This window comes from Eumetopias jubatus, unplaced genomic scaffold (genome assembly GCF_037043125.1).
Source record: "Eumetopias jubatus isolate StellerSeaLion01/CBP00866 unplaced genomic scaffold, mEumJub1_p1.0 scaffold_7, whole genome shotgun sequence".
In the NCBI taxonomy this organism is placed as follows: Eukaryota; Metazoa; Chordata; class Mammalia; order Carnivora; family Otariidae; genus Eumetopias; species Eumetopias jubatus.
In genome coordinates this window covers 139,281,347-139,298,807 of record NW_028274813.1, presented here as the reverse complement: position 1 = coordinate 139,298,807, position 17,461 = coordinate 139,281,347, and the positions used below count along the sequence as shown (strand labels likewise).

At 45.2% G+C, this 17,461-nt stretch overlaps 1 protein-coding gene across 2 annotated transcripts in view; it reads left to right on the top strand.

The window, feature by feature from the left end:
• The window catches only part of OTUD7A (OTU deubiquitinase 7A), a 161,715-nt gene that overhangs the window by 69,791 nt on the left and 74,463 nt on the right, over positions 1-17,461 (top strand). For both annotated transcript variants that reach the window (XM_088024970.1, XM_088024969.1), the window contains exons 2-3: positions 1,308-1,490; positions 7,108-7,326. In XM_088024970.1, the coding sequence (XP_087881096.1) occupies positions 1,308-1,490; positions 7,108-7,326 (402 nt within the window). The remainder of the gene's footprint in view (positions 1-1,307; positions 1,491-7,107; positions 7,327-17,461) is intronic.

Sequence of the window (17,461 nt, the reverse complement as noted above, 5' to 3'; positions counted from 1 at the left end):
GGTAGGATGTGTACACTGTGATTGTTAGTCTCGTGTAAGAGCGAGAGTGTGTTCTGACATTTCTGCTTCGGTTTCCTTTCCCAAAACCAGCCCTGTCATGGCCAGCACCCAGCCCCATGGCCACGACCACCACCCTCCACTTCTGCTACTAATGATAGTCAGCTGCATTACACCAATACCCCCTGTTTATCATCACTTACAAAAACACCAGCTCCTGCTATTTTTTTTCTGCTGTGTGACCCAGATAGATTAATTTGCTTTTCTTACCCACTGAGAGGGTGCAAAGATGCAACTATTGCATCTTTGTTAGCTGACTATGGAGAAAAAAAAAAAAAACGTGATTAAATTACCAATGGCCATACTGATGATTGATAGTATCAAGTCTGCACTAGAAGTGGAAGGGGAAAAAAAAAAAGGATGTCCCGATATTATTTTATATGCTCAAAGCCTCATGATATTGTATATACGACATAATTCGGCATATAATTAGGTCAATACGGTTAATACTTGCACTTCGAAGTTAACCAGGAAAGGATAAGATTTTATTTGCTCTTTAAAATGAAAGCTAGGCTTTTAATTCTTTGTCTTTAAAAAGCTCATGATGCCTCATGAATCGGATGCAGTGTGCAATGCCTCTGTGGGTCCATCAGAAGGCCATTGACTCAGACTCAGAATTAGAGCCCCACAGAGCTCCAGCCCCCACAACAGCTCCCCCTAGGGTTGCAAAGAGTCCTCTTCAACACCTGGCACCCATCTCCGTGCACAGGGACCCTGCTTAGAGCTGTCCCAGACCAGGACCCCAGTCCCGGCTCGCATCTCCCCCAGTTCAAGGTCAGAGATCTGAAGTCTGCCTCCCACTGAGGCTTTACACGGAGAATATGTCCCAAGCTTCTGCTTTTCCCGTATTAAGCTTAAAAAGAGAAGTAAAACTGGAAGCAAAAGCCTAAAGAAAATTTGGGGAGTCTTTTTATTGATTTTTAAAATTTAGTTTATGTTTTGCTTCTCTGAGTGTAAGCTCTACAACTTAATTTTTCAAAGGGGTGGAGGAAGGCATGATAATTAGGAATGTAATGTTTTGACATGTGTGTGCATGAATCTAAAGGCGATGAGTAAATACAGTCACGTATTTCAGATGGACATCAGTCGCAGGTGTGAACTTCTACTTACACATCAGGCCACTTGACCCCTCTGAATAAAACGAGCATTGCTGGTGGAAAGTTCATTCGTCAACGTGCTGATGAGGAACCCTTCTTGCACAGTTTTTTTCCTACAGTGAGATCCTTAATATTGTCATTTCTTGGCCATAGGCAAAAACTGGGACCTGACTGCCGCTCTGAGTGACTATGAGCAGCTCCGACAAGTGCACACAGCCAACCTGCCGCATGTGTTCAACGAGGGCAGGTGCCCCAAGCAGCCAGAGAGAGAGCCGCCCCAAACCGGCCACAAGGTGGAGCGGCCCTGCCTGCAGAGACAGGACGACATTGCCCAAGGTACCTGACCTGGTGAGGGGCTGAGGCCAGGAACAGCTTCCCCAGAGTGCCATGGCTTGCATGGGGTAGCGTAGCGGGGGGGGGGGGGGGGGGGCTGGAGGGCGCAAAGAACCGCAAAGTCATCCCTCTCCTGAGCTGTGGGACACATCAGGCTCTCCACGCACATCAAGCTAAAACGTGCCCTGCGGCTTCCGTTTCCGGCTCCTCCCTCTGCCTCGGAAAAGCAAGAGGAGGAGTCCAGTTCCCCAGGACCCCACGTGATTAAAAGCCAGCCCTCCTCCTGGAGCCCTGGTCTCTCCAAGCCAAACACCTCTAGTCCCTTCACTTTTTTCCCACCTGGTCTCCAGATCTGTTCATCATCAGTTCATTGCCCCGCAGGCTCCATTTTCTCTATTCTTTTTCTTAATTACAGCAGTCAGATGTGTTTATCGTGATGAAAGAAACAGTACAAAGATATATAAAGAGAACTTCAGAGTTTTCTTCTCACCCATCTCAGATCTCACTGATGTAATAAGCAACAATTACATCCTCATCTGTCTCCTCCTTGCTTTCCCTGGGCTCGTTCAAAATGCATCAGGGTCAAATGCACATAATGCTTCTCAGATCACTTGTTTCACTGAACATTAAATCACGAGTAGAGGCTCAATATTTTATTCCACAGCCTACAATGATTTTTAAACCACTCCTGTATTAATGGTTATTCTGGTTTTTCTTGGGATTTTTTGTTTTGCTTGTTTTCAATACTACTAGCAATGCTAAAATAAACAACGGTATGCCTGTGATCTTAGATACTAGTGCTTTTGTATCTATAGGTTAGTGTTCCCAAAGTGGATTTGCTGTGCCAGTACCTGTGTATCTTTAATTCAATAACTGCAGGACTTTTTCCCAGACGCATTTCTGCTTGCAGTGTGTGAAATGAGGTATCTCCCTCCACTCTTGCCAACACTGGACGTTTTTGTAATGGCTTTACATTGCTTTTCTACTGTGAAGGGTGGAAAAGGGTGTCTTGTTTTAACTTTCATCTAGTCATTTGTTTGTTAGCCAGTTGGATTTCCCCTTCTGCAACATGCCTGTTCCCATACTTTGCCCATTTTTCTGTTGATTTGTTTTCAGTTTTCTGATCAACGTGTAGCATCCTCTGTGATTAAGACTAAGAACATATATTTTTATATATGTGTATGTCTTTCCCGGTATATCATTGCTTTATGACTTTGTTTACAGAATATTTTGCCACACAAAATGTTTATATTACTATGCATTCATGGCTGATAGGTGTCCTCTTTTGCTTTAGAAGGTCTCCTGGAATAGTTACTGAAATATGTTCCTATATTCTTTTAAAATTTTGTTCTTAGGTCTTTTGATTGATTTGAAATTTTTATAAGTAATAAGGAAGAATCTGGTCTTGCTTTCTTCTGGATCAAGAGTGAGTTACTCTAGCACATTTATTGAATAAAACATTCCTCACCCACTGAACTAAAATGCCAACGTTGCCATATATTAAATTCCCAAATATATTTGGATCTGTTTACAGACTCTGTCAATCCGTGCGGTCACCCATCCTGTTACCTTAACTCTGGTAGTTCATATGCTGTACTTTCTGTTAAGGCAACTCCTTTCGCTGATAGTCTTTTCCAAAAATTTTTCACTATTTTTGGACGTTTTATTCTGCCATATAAACCTTAAGCTTGGAATTCTGGTTGGAATTGGATTGAATTTTTATTTTAAGAATAATTGGCATAGTGTAATATTGTTTTCCCACTCAAGAACATTAAATATGCCTCTCCATTTAGTCAGATTCTAAGATTTTAGACATAGAGAAAAGCGACTTACTTTTTCCATATTTATATTTTATGCAGTAATTCACAGAAATTCTCTTATAATATTAATCATTTTTTTCTAAGAGAATATCTTGGGTTTTCTAAATATGTATGTGTATATGGCTGCCCCTGCTGTTTTTGACTGGCAGCAAACCAACCAACCCATTATTTTATCCTCCCATTGAGGAGGCTAGAAGGACCCTCCTCTCTGCTTCCAGAGAGGTTGATGGATTCAGAGCCTAATAAATGTAACTGAAAAAATAAGTCTGTCACATAATTCCATTAATTGAGTTTTTTAGTTTCTGAATTAGATATATGTATCCTTTAACTGAGTACTTGAAATCATAGTGCATGCACTAACAAGGAAAATGAATGTCTCCATATTATAAATTAGGGATCAGCAAGCAATGGCCCATGAGCCAACTCTGGCTACTGTCTGTTTTTTAAATAAAGTTTTTATCGAAACACCCTCATGCCCATTCATTTATGCATTGGCTAAGGCTTTGGCTTACAAAGCCTAAAGTACTTATATCTGTCCCTTTCGGAAAAGGTTTGTGCACCTGTTTTTAAAATACCTAGGATTTGTTTTAATCAGATAGGATAAGATAGGCAAACATGGAAAAGAATATCGTGAAGGAAGCTGTTAGACTCACAGTTCCCTAAAAGCAGGTGGCATGGCACACTCTGCAGGACAACATGAGGAAGCACCAAGGTTGGTCAGGAGGCAGAAGGGACAGAGAGGAAAAATACGGGCATGAGCTTTTATTTTGATTTCCTTGGAAAAGGCAAGGCAGGGTAAACAGATTTAGGATTGGCAAGATTGAATAATTTCAGCAGGCTCTCTGGGGTTTAGGAGCTATCCCTGGTTGTCTTGTACCTTGCCCTGGGGTGCAGAGACATATTGCTTGCTGGAGTGTAAGAACCAGATAGAAGAGGTGGTTCAGAGTATGGGCTCTGGATTGGTTGGTTTGCATAAGAAAGGCACGCTCCTTTCCTAGGAGTCATTTGCTCTCAGAATTAGCTATTCCTAGTAAGAAGAGCCTCTGCCCAGTCAGGGATGCCCCAGATGCCAGAGCGTCAAGAATACAGAAAATAAGAAAATATAGTTAAAACACCTCCCCTGGCCTGAATCAATGATCAGTTTGAGTTGGTTTTGTCAATAGTTGCAGAATTCTGTGCGTTCTCTCACTGTGTTTTTGTTTAATATCTGTGTTTCTCTGGGGCATAACTCTGAACATGGTCGTTCCTGTAAAACAATTCATTTATACCTCTAAAAGAAGGATCAATGAGTTCATGTTTAAAAAATCAATGTGTGTGTGTATCTGTGTGTGATTACATATGTGCATTCATGGAGGTGGTGGTGGGGAAGACTTTTTCTTTTTTTTAAGATTTATTTATTTATTTTAGAGAGAGAGTGAACAGAGGGGGGGGCAGAGGGAGAGGGAGAGAAAGAATCCTCAAGCAGGCTCCCCTCTGACTGAGGAGCCCAACGAGGGGCTCAATCCCAGGACCCTGAGATCATGACCTGAGCCAAAACCAAGAGTCGGACGCTCACTGACTGAGTCACCCAGGCACCCCCCAAAAGCCTTTTTCATTCAGACTCCAAATATTTAATAATTGGAACTGCTTAATAGCATCATATTATACTATGAATCACCATGTTCCTAAGGTCCTAATAGCATCTCATCAATTGACAAAGAGGTACTGAGTGATAAGCCATGAAGGAGTATGGATGACCCCTCCCATAAGATTCCCACTGTTGAGAGCAGCATCGTGAGTCTGCCCAGTGGATTGTGGGGTCACATAGCACCTCAGGTGTTAAAGAATGTCTGATGTCTGTCTCCATCAGGTCCCAAAGGGTGAGGCATTTCCTACTTTCCCAGATATAGAAACAGTAGTCTGCAGCAAGAGGTAAGACATCAGCACGGCTTGTGAGACCTGGAGAACATGGCAGAAGGACTTACAGTTTCCTCTGCTCCTGCTCTCAGAATGTGGACCAAGTGCAGGAAGCAACAGGGCCATCCCCAGTGGTAGACAAACCAGGCCCTACGTGCTCCATGTCTCTTCTTTCTCATGGCCGTGTGGTTTAACTTCTCTTTGCCTTTCCTCAAAATACAAAATAACTAGTCATCATGGTCTCAGAATCTAACTGAAGATGAATCAAAACTACTCATTTTAAAAATACTCTTGTCTGCGGGACTCAACCACTCAGTTTAATGCCCAGATACTTGAGGCTTCTGAGAAAGGACTTTAAATTTAAAACCAACTTACCCCAGGATTAAAAGCCTCTTGTTTTTAGTCTGCTGTAGCAAAATGACTTTAATGACATTTTTGTTCACTGCTCTTGCACGTGGGGAAGTAAGAAGCTCCCGTTCTGGATGAAGGCACAGGCGTGGGTTTAATGACATTTCTGTCCACTGCTCTTGCACGTGAGGAAGTAAGGAGCTCTCCTTCCAGATGAAGGCACGAGCGTGGGTTTTCTGTGAGCTCAGGTGGGCAGAGACATGCTTCAGAGTGGCATCAGCTTACACGCAGAGCCTGATCAGTGAGCAGGCTAATCTGAAATGAAGTGGCAGTCCTCATGACCTAAGTGGATACATTTACGAATTTGCCACAGGGCTTAGACAACACTCAAACACTAGTTTGAATTTTGTTTCCCTGAGCAAATTGAAAGAGAACTTCTGCCTTGCTAGAAGAATTCTCCATTATTACAAATATTGACTGCAAAAAGAAAGTGTCCCCCTAACACCGTGTATTTAAGACTTCTTCTATTATGGTAATAAATGTTAGCTATTAAGAGCAGGGCTTAAAAAACCAAGTATGCTTTCAGAGCCAAGAGAACAAAGACATCCGCTTTTTTGCTGTGGCGTTGAGATCACATGATTTTCTTCACGGAGCAACATCAGGTACATCAGAGGAATTCTGCACTAAACTTCTCACCCTTTGGCTGGAAACTCTAGGCAGAATAAAACCAGAGTAGACAGGCACTTTCTGAGTGCTGTGTCAATGGCAAACTGAGAAGAGAAACAGGGGCTCCTGGAGGGCTCAGTTGGTTAAGCATCTGCCTTCAGCTCAGGTCATGATCCCAGGGTCCTGGGATCGAGCCCCGCATGGGCTACCTGCTCAGCGGGGAGCCTGCTTCTCCTTCTGCTCCCCTCTGCTCGTGCACTCTCTCTCTCTGAAATAAATAAAATCTTTAAATAAAAAGAGAGAGAGAAGCAAATGTGATGGCTTCGTATGTTTGTATTTGGGGCATCATCATCACGTGGGATATGTTTATCAGAGTACCTTTAGGAAAGTAACCTCTCTTACAACCCAAGCCATGTGGGGAAAGCCTGAACCAATTGCTTCTTGCTTTAAGTATATGCATATGTAAAACAAAAGAGTCTGTCTCGTGGTGTTCAGCTGAGCCCAGGGCAGCTCTGCTGAACTGAGTTAGATGTAACTTAAGACCCAAAAAAGCAAGACTGGTGATCTTTCATGATGCTGCTGTGTACTTGTGTGGTAGACTTGCAGCTCACCTCTTTCTGAATGGTTTCACGACTCAGAGTGAGTAAAGTGCCATATCCCAGGTGGTGGTAATGTTAGCTCAGCCGCAGGGAGGCCTGCAATGTTGGAGGAAGAGTGGCAGGCGTGCGGGCGAGTGTGTGTGTGCGCCTGAAGGTGTGTGTGTGTGCGTGCGGACACGTGTGGGAGCATATTTGTGCATGCACGTGTGTGTGCGCATGCATGCTCGCAGAGCCACACGCCCACCCCACTCAGTTCCTGTGGTTGTCCTCTCCCCCTCCACCCCCCAGCAGAAAAGCGACTCTCCCGGGGGATTTCCCACGCCAGCTCGGCAATCGTCTCCCTGGCCCGGTCCCACGTGGCAAGTGAGTGCAACAATGAGCAGTTCCCCCTGGAGATGCCCATCTACACATTCCAGCTGCCAGATCTGAGCGTGTACAGCGAAGACTTCAGGAGCTTCATCGAACGGGACTTGATTGAGCAGGCGACCATGGTGGCTTTGGAGCAGGCAGGTGAGTGGCTGGCCCCCGGCAGGCCCATGTTGCCTGGGCTCAGGGAGCAAGTGAGGTTGGCCTGACTTAGATTAGGGAGCAAGGGAGAGGCATGTTGTCTGACTCAAGTGTTTTCAATTCAGACTCTAGATACTTGAAGCAGACCCCCTGCTCAGCAGACAAGCTCTGCTCCAGCCCAGAGCGGGCCAGTAGGGGTGGATAACTGTGTGGTGCTGAGAACTCTTGAGTTTTCCCTTTGTTCCCAGACCCGACCTGCCTAGGCCGGCCCCCTCTATAGAGGACTCTCTGTGGTTTTGCCTTACTTTTCTCCTGTTTCCATCTAACTCTCCCGTGGGTGTCGAATGAAAGGCAAGACCATGGGCTTTGAGAAAAATAGGAGACTGTCACTTCCTGTGGACATAAGCAAGTTAGTAACCTTCCCGAGCTTCTGTTTTCCTGCAAAGATGGGAAGACAGGTGGTGGCCCGGTGAAACTATTTGAGTATGAAATGGCACCTGCCTTGTATGGCTGTCATCTCCTGCCCTCCCAGCCTTCCCAGCCTCCAGGTTGAAGAGACGCAAACCCTGACTTCACTCTCCCCGTTTTTCTTGGCGTGTCTTCTGACATCCCAATGAGGAAGAGATTTGGGGAGCAAGCCAGACTTGTCTTCTTTGGAGTTCCTCAGGACAAAATAATTAGTTCAAAACAAATGTCTAAAGCAGATGTAGGTTCTTCCTGAGACAGAGCAAATATCCTATCTTACTCATAACCGTTTTCATTATATATCTTTGCAAAATCACATGTTCAGGGGCTTCTTGGACATGCATCCAGAAGACTTCTATGCCCTTCAAAGGCCTGGCACCTGGAGGTGCTCCCATGTGGCACCTCCCAGGGGAACAGGAAGGGGAGCCTCTGACTGAGCATGGTGAAGAGAGGGTGTGTTCAGGCCTTCAGTCAACTAGTTCTGCTCTGTCAGGGAATCAGGCTTATCTCAGCTCTTCACCAAGACACAGTTGAAAATGCCCAAGCCTTTGGAATGTTGCAGAAGACTGAAGAGAAGGATCTGTAGTTGGTACGATCTTAACATTGGCAGAAGGACCAGTCATTTCCTACCAATCCTGGTGGCAAAGAGGCAAACAATGAGAGTAGCTGATGGAGAAAGCTACTTATAGAAGGTGTGCCTTCTAGGAGAAAAGATTCTGAAAAAATAAATATTCTAACCACCTTCTTCCTCCACCATCCAGGCTCTGACCAGTGCCTCTCACCAGCAGAAGGGCAGAGAGCAGAGAGCCCATTACTGGGGTCCGTACAGGTTGCCTTATGGGTGCACAGTAGAGAGAGCACAGATCTTCAGGGCAAATGGGAAGCATCCAGAAAGTTGACACTTGGGTGTTTTCACCAGATCCAAGCTTCCGTGTATACTTGGCTTCCTCCCATTTCTTGTAGAACAATCCAGGAAACATCTTCATCCACCTACTCCAAGAAGGAAAGCACAGAATTCACATAGACAAAGGAAGGGATGGTGGTTAGTAGGGCCTTATTTGTGCTGGGCATCCTGGTGATTGGTCTCAGCCACAGGACTCAGGGGAGCCTCACCCATGGCATGCTTGGTTTGAGAACAGGGTCCGCACTCCCAGTAACTCATTGAATGTGATGTTGTGACTGCAGATGACTTGTTTCCTCAGCTGCTACAAAGCTGTCAAAAGCAGCCCAAATACTGACACCCACAGCCCTGTTCTGTCTTATCTCACGGTCACTGACTAATCAACAGTCACAAAACAATTCACCTGGATTAGCAATAATCCTAAACCACTCGCTATGGAGGCTGGCTCTTTTAAAGATGCTTCTATGTGAATAATTCAGATATGAATGATAATAATGTGAATAATTCAGATACGAATACGAGATTTTAAACAAAGTGTTCACTCTTCATACAGAAGCGGGAATTGGTATAGGTTAAGAAAGAAAAAAGCATTTCATGAGCTAATTTCTCTCGACTGCTACCCGGCTGGGACTTTATAACCTTAGGTCCTGACAATGGCTGGTAGCGCCAGGAATGGTGGCTGCTTCCTTTGAAGGTGGGGTCCTGGTAAAGGGCGCACGCCCCCCTCTGGTACCATGAGAGCTCCCTCCTTCGACCCTGCCATGTTTAGCAAAATCCTTTACTTCTTTGTAATGTCTTTTCTGTTATTTCTTCCATACGTTACATACTCATTTTTATCACTTACATCTTACCTTCTGGATTCGTATTTTAAAAGGGTACTATTATACTCCAACCATCCTGCCTTGGAAAGCACCTTTTAAGAACCCAAACTTACCGAGTGAAGACGCTAAATTCAACACTGTTTCTGTCACATGCCAAGAGGATGGAGAGAACGGGCAGCAGGGATCCCCACCCAGCACTGGAAAGGCACCCCATCCATGCTGCAGAAAGCCTTGGGGAGGCTGGTTGGCTGCCCACCCCCACCCCCCCCACCCTCCGCTTTGGGAAAATGCCCCTGGAGCAGCGAGAGCCTGAACATCAGGGCTCTGCCTAGCACAGGGAAATGAGGAACTGAAAAACAATGTAGGCATAAAGAATAAATGTGTTCATTTCCTTAGCATAGAATTGACCCCAGCCTGCCATCCATATGAATTCTCTTTTGACTTCTTTCTTCACCTTCCAAGCAGGGGTGTAGACTAGATCATCCTTCAGGCCCTTTCTGTGCCCAAATTCTGGTGAGGACCCTGGCTCATGTCAGGTGAGCCCCAGATGGTCCCCCACCCCATCTGGGTGATGAGTATGGCCCACTAGGAGGCAGACTTATTCTCTCCCACCCAGGCTGTGCTCCTGTTGTTCAGGCACCACTGTTAATGTCCATGGGGAAGATGGAGCTCTACCATGAGACAGCGATTTGAGAAAGCTGCTCAGTATTGCCAGGTATAAAGTGCAAATTCCTCCTTGTAATTTAATGCTCAGGACAGTTGTGGGTAAGCTGTTGATGTACATGTGTTGCACATATACTATATACATGGGAGACAGATATAGATGTCCAAAAATTCCACTTGCTCAAGGCATAATTCTAGCTGTCTTGGGAAGGAAATATCATCTCTGTCACAGCATCTCGGGGTGGGGGTGCTTTCCCTGCCCTTGGGACTCTACAGGAACCGGAGTTTGTGTGGTCCAGAAAATTGGGAATAAATTAACCTTCATTCAGTTTTGCCCCTGGTCCACCACAGGGGCTTGGCTCTACTCTCTCAGTGCCTGGTAAGGCATGGGGCAGCCCATCTATTTGAGGGGCCTCTGTATTGAGTGGGGTGCCAGTCCTCACCTCCCACAGAACCCACAGTGCCATTCTCCCAGACCTTAAATCCCTGCAGGGTACAACCTACTCCCTCCCACCCCATGACAGTCTTACAAGCAACAAAAGGACACGTCTTCAGTACATATAAGCACTGACCTGAGAGAGGAAGGAAAAATGCCTTTCATTCTTTAATGATTACCTGCCATGGAAAATACAAGAAACCATAAATTTCTCCATCAGGTTATGTTGCTTCACTTATCTGTAAGAAGACTCCAAGATCATGGGTCTCTAGGCCTGAGGAGTAAGCACTGGTAGCTTGTCCAGAAGCCCACCACTGTGGGCAAGATGGTGTGTGATGCTTCAGCAAGTCTGTGAACCCAAAGGGCAGAGGCATGTCTGTGTAATATAGTAGTTACTGCATACCTGAGAAATTGAAATACAGATGTCAAAAAATATTTAGGGACCCCCTTGACTTGTGGTGTTGAGTCTTGGCTCCATGGAAGGATAGTCAGATTGAAGCAGATCTGCCAGGGAAGTGGCGGGATGTGCAGATGTTCCAAAGGCTTCCGAGTCAGCCCAACATGGCCAAGTCCCAGGTCAGGTGGGAGAACTTGGCCACATTACTTGGCCTTCTTGAGCCTCACTTTTTTACATTTTGAGTCAGAGATATGTGAGAGCTGTCAAACCAAGACCAGTTCACCCAACACAACCCTGTGCTCCCATGAAACAGTCCATTGCAGGTGCTGGAGCCATGACTCTAAACCACACAGGTGAAATTCCTGCACTTGCAGAGATTAAATTCTAGTAGGGAAGAAAGACGATAAAAGGGAGACCATATACGTGAAGTGAGGCAGTGAGGACCGTTGTGGAAGGGGTAAGAAGCAAGGTAGGGAGGTACGAGGAGAAGGGAGGGAGACTAAGGCAGGCTCTCTGAAGGGCAGGGAGGAGGGAGGGATGGAGACATCTGGCTCTGGTGTTCCCAGCAGGAGGGGCTTGGCCTCAAAGGCTTGCACACTACGTAAGGAAGGCCAGGCATGGGAGCAGATGGAACAGGGGTTGGAGGAATTGGAAAGGAAGGCAAGAGAATGGTAGCCAGGGGCCCAGGGAACCATTGTAAGCCCTGGGGACTAACTGTAGGTCGGAGGTGCAGTCCCACGAGGATTTGAACAGGGGAGTGACATGTTTAGATTCACATTTGATGCGTTCTGGTGCTCTGTTGAGAATGGAGTCTAAGGGGGCAAGAGAAGAAGCAGGAAGAGCAAGGAGGAGGTAGCTGCTTTAGTTCAGGGGAGGAGGGGTAGCCAGCGCCCTGGGGGTAGCAGTGGAAGTCACGAGAAGAAGCTAGATACTGAAGCAGGATCTGCTTTGAAGGTGGACCCATGGGACTTGCTGATGTACTGGATGCGGGCCATGGCAGAAAGAGCTGAGTCAAGCATGACCCCAAGAATGTTGCCCTTCCTTAGCACGCGGGTAGATGACAGTGCCATGGGGAGATGCAGACCCCTGGGGGAGGGGCAGATTTGGGGACGATGGACGGGCCAGGAGGGGCAGACTAGGTCGGAGATCCTGGTGAGACTTGTGACATTGCTGTCCAGTTGAACATGAGAGTCTGGAGGTCAGGAGAGGCCTGGGTTAAGGATATAGATGTGGGAGTTAGCAGTGTGAGAAGAAATCCCTGGGGAGGAGGTGAGCTTTCATAGCAAGCTCCCACCATAGCCCCAACACAGTTCCACTCTGTCTTGAATACTGGGTGGATGAAGGGGTCTGGAGCCGGACAGAAACGCTAGGGAGACAGACCCAGAGAAAAACATTGCAGTCCTGTGGGAGGGACTTGCAGAAGCACAGGCAAGACCCAGAGAAGGGGAATCAGTGACCGTGGGGGGGGGGGGGGGTCTCTCCATAAGGGCAGTGATATTAAAAAGTATCACAGGGTCACATTCAGGGCAAGATGTGCTCGCCTTGCTCCTGGAGACTTGTCACGTTTTATTTTCTTCGTGGGTGATGAGCAAAATGACATCTTATTTTAAACTGTGTGGTAACCATCTGTTACAAAGCTCGAGTTAATTGGTCCCATTATTGTGCATGAATCAGGAACATTGCTTGGAAAAGGCAGAATGAGTGACTAATCGCTCCTCACCCATAATACCACCAGCCTCCCTCGACAGAGTTCACCTGCCATTTTCTTCTCTGCAGGCACTCAAGTTTTGTGGGCTTTTTTCCATTCACAGTGCCAATTCCCACGTTTATGTGTCTGTCTTCTGTTCTTAAGTGCAGTTATTGTGTGAGGAGATTGAATGACCGCTCTGTCAAAGCTAGAAATAGGAACTTTGTACCATGTTCCCAATCAGATTACTTGTGTGAAGAACACCTTAATCGTGGGCATCCCAACCTGGGTCTGGCTGGAGATGTTAGAATAGCAGCGAGCCATTTTTGGCTCTCCAGAGGCTGGAAAGCACTGGCATTTATCATAGCTGGGTCGTCTTCCCAGGGTGGTCACATCCGACTGACAGTCCTAGGAATGTTCTCAACTGCGTAAGAGTCTTGACTTCCGGAAGCCAACTGAAATCAAGCCACTAAGCCATGGCTTCCATCCCCCTAGCCAGATACTAAATTTTGTCATGACTCAGTTACCTTCCAAGTGTGACTAACTATGTGGGCTACAGTGAGATTTAGAAAGTGATACATTCTCCAGAAGAAATTTGAATGAAGGGAAGATGCCCCATTTAAGATGGCATTAATTCTCGGGCCCAGAAAGATTACTTCTAGGGATACGCCATTCCTTCTAGATGAAAGATAACTTCAAGATGTGCAAGATTTCTTCCAGTGGGAAGATAACTTCTGGCTGTGCTGGTGAATTTACACCCCTGAGGCTCCTCTCCTGGGGTCAGGGTCCTGGAATGCCCCCACCACGAGGTGGAGAGCAGCCCTCCTCCCCCAGGAGAGCAAAGCTGCTTGGGATCTGACATGAGCCAGATCCTGCTCATCCAGTATGCCTTCATGGTGTGCCCCATTTGAGGTAGATGAGCAGTTCATGGGCTGAATCACTATTTGTTTTAAGTTCTTGAGGATAATGAGATATCTAAGACACATGCTGGCTTCCAAAGCATCCTCTGCCTGGCCTAGGAGCAGCATCAGTGACCAATCCTATGACATATTTTCTAGCAAGTGAACATGGTGGCATGTAGGAAGGTAAGAATGAGAATCTGGGCAAGAACATTATCTAAATTGTATAAGATGAGCACCTTTTCAGGTAGCATTCCCACCCCCTGAAACATCAGGTGCTTTCCCTATTTTATATAAAGCCTCAGGTTGCTGAGAATGTTGGAAAGCTTTTAATAATTGGGGGGAGATTGTGCTCTTTACATTGGATTCATGAAGTGAACAGGAAAAAAAAATGGAAGAAATCTATCTTCTAGAGGTTCTGGAGGATGAGAATGAAATTCTACCAAAGGCTTCTAAAAGCTACAGAGTCTGTCCCCCCACCTCTGGGCAGGGCGCCTCACCTGGCCTGCTGTGACAGGCTCAGGATTTGCATATAAATCAATGTCACTGTCTCCCGCAGGATCAGAAGGTCATGCTTTCTCTAGGTCATTCTGCTCCTTTTCCTCCCAGCACAGGGGAGCCTGGGGCTGCCGGGAGCCCACCTTTGCAGCTGAGTAACTAAGGTTCCAGCTTGCTTGATAGTTCTTGTTAGGGGAAGCTCTTGGCAAACAGAGAAGGCTGTAGAGACCTAGGTGCTTCCTACATGGCCCTCTTTATAACATGCCAGGTTCCTTCTTCAAGACCAACAAGAGGATCTCTCTCCTCTGTTCTCCCTCTCCCCTTCTCTGCCTTGCTCGCTCCTCCCCTCTCTTCCTTTCTTCTCTCTCCTGTCTCTGACTTCCTGCCTCTCTGACCACCATATCCTTTCTTAAGGTCGTCATCTGATTAGGTCGGGCTCACCAGAATACTCTCCCTTTCAGGTCAATTGAAAAGTCAACTAATTAAAACCCCTTACATTGCCAGGAAATGTAACCTAATCATGGGGGTGGCATCCCACCCACACTCAAGGGAAGGGGATCCCTCCCCAGGAGGTGGGTATCTTAGGGTCACCTTAGAAGTCTGCTTACTACAGATGCAATGTTGTTATTTGCATTTTGACAATTCCCCTATGCTTAAAGTTCCAGAATGGAAGCTTAAATCATGTAGAATATATTATGGTCAAAGGAATTTTCCCAACCTTCTCATGTGTCATTACCTGCTTCACTTGGATCAGTAGTATATCTGGGTTGAATCCCACTCTTGATGGTTTCAGATCCAAAACAACATGTTTCTGCATCTTCTGAGGAAACCAGGCCTTCTTACTGGGCTCTCCTGAAAGATATGGTCATCTAGAATGGGGTAGGGGTAAGCACTACGATACTGTGCTTTTGATAATAATAGCCATCATGTATTTGCGTAGTATCTATAGTATGCTAAGTACAGTATTGGTATTAATGACCTCCACATCTCCCATGAGCTGCTCATATGATTTCCACTTTACAGGTAAGGAAGGGGAGACTCAGAGAAGCACCTCCACTCACCTGTGGGCACCCAGCCTGTAAAATAGCAGAGCCATCAGAACCTGGCTCTGGGTGCCGCCCCACCCTGGCCTTTCCAGGACACCTCCTCAGCTCTGCTTACAACCTTGCAAACTGTAACCTTTTCCCTCAGGCTATTTTCTGCTGAAAAATTATTTTCCAGATAATTGCATGATTTCTTTCTTGCCTCCATTTGCAATGATTGTGAATGGAGCTTGAATGTATTATGCTGAGTGAAATAAGTCAGTCAGAGAAAGACAAATACCATGTGATTTCACTCGTATGTGGAATTTAAGAATCAAAACAGATGAACATAGGGCAAGGGGAAAAAAATAGAAGGGAAGCAAACCATAAAAGACACTTAATGATAGAGAATAAATTGAGGGTTGATGGAGGGAGGTGAGCCAGGGATGGACTAAGTGGGTTATGGGTATTAAGGAGGGCACTTGTTGTGTTGAGCACTGGGTATTATATGTAAGCGATGAATCACTAAATTCTACTCCTGAAATTAATAATACACTACATATTAACTAACTAGAATTGAAAGAAATTTGAAAAGAAAAAAAATAATAATTGCATGATTTCTTGATTTTCTTAAAAGAGCAAAGAAAAGAGAAAATCTCCAAGGGATTGCTCTCTGAGAGGCCAAATATGAAGTAAGCAGCAAAGTCACTCAGTCATATTGCTGATGGCATTGAGCAGAAACATCGGACAAGGAGGCCAGGTGAAGGAGGCCCCACAAATTACAACAGTCCCCAGTCTTTGCATCAAACCCTCCTCATTCTGACATGTGGTAACTGATCCTATAGTCTCATAATATGTAGTGATCAATAAAGCTCATGTGAGGGCGCCTGGGTGGCTCAGTTGGTTAAGCGACTGCCTTCGGCTCAGGTCATGATCCTGGAGTCCCGGGATGGAGTCCCGCATCGGGCTCCCTGCTCGGCAGGGAGCCTGCTTCTCCCTCTGACCCTCCCCCTTCTCATGCTTTCTCTCTCTCTCTTTCTCTCTCTCAAATAAATAAATAAAATCTTTAAAAAAAATAAATAAAGCTCATGTGATGTATCTAGTGAGCAGATCTCATACAATCAAAAAATATCACTATTGTATGGTCACTGTTTTCATTTTTATTTGTTTCTGAGGAAAAAGAAAGCACCAAAAGGGATTCCATTTGGTAATCCAGATATTAGAACTAAAAAGAAAGTGAGGAAAGTGTCAAAGGAATGGTTAGAAAATAGAACTTTCATGATTTAAAATTTTTATTTTTAAAATTGGTGGTGGCTAGATCTATGAGACACCAGTCTATCAATAACTCTGTGTAGAAATAGGAAAAATGTGATATTGAAGTATATTTTAGCGACAGTATGTATTACTGATTTTATGACTTAGTCTTATTTTTATAGACTTTATAGTGTTATGTTTATTGAAGCTGCCTCTTCAGTATTTCAGAAACACTCTTGCATTTCATGGGGAAAATAATGCGGAATGGAAATATTTGCAAACTGGGGCTTTCCAAGGGTCTTTCATCCAGCAAGCACCAGCTCTCAGGAATCTCACGCCCTGGACGTTTTCTTTTGCTTTCAAAATGTCTTCTCCGGTGCCAGTGGCTTTCAGCTCTCTCTCTCTTTCGATAGTCTCCAGAGCTAGGCTCAACACCCCTTCATTTTTTTTTTTTTTTTGACTCCTTATTGAAACATAACACGCATACGGAAAAGTGTGAAAACAGTTAAGTGCAGAACAGAACACATTCTAATGAGGACTCCTGTTAAGAAATTCAGATCGAGGAAATGGACTTCTAACAGCACAGATTTATTTCGCCTCTATGTGAACTTTATATAAATGGAATCATGAAAGGGTAAAGTTCTGGATTCTTTCACTTACTTACTATTAAGCCTGTGAGATTCATTCAATTTATTAAGAGTAATTATAGTTTATTCTGTCACTATCTGGTATTGCAGTATATGCATATACCTCAAATTATTTATCCATTATATTGTTAATGGACATTTGGTTTCTTAGGCCAGGCTGCCATAACAAAATACCAGAAACTAGGTGGCTTAAAAAACGGAAATTTATTTTCTCACAATTCTAGAAGTCTCAGATCAAGCTGCCAGCCAATTCGGTTTTCAGTGAGGACTCTCTGGCTTGTAGACAGCTGCCTTCTGGCTGTGTCCTCATGTAACCTTTCCTCAGTACATATGTGCAGAGACAGAGAGAATAAGCTCTCTGGTGTCTCTTATAAGGACATTAATCCTTTCAGATCAGGGCCACAAATTTATGACTTCCTTTAACCTTCATTACTTCCTCAGAGGCCCC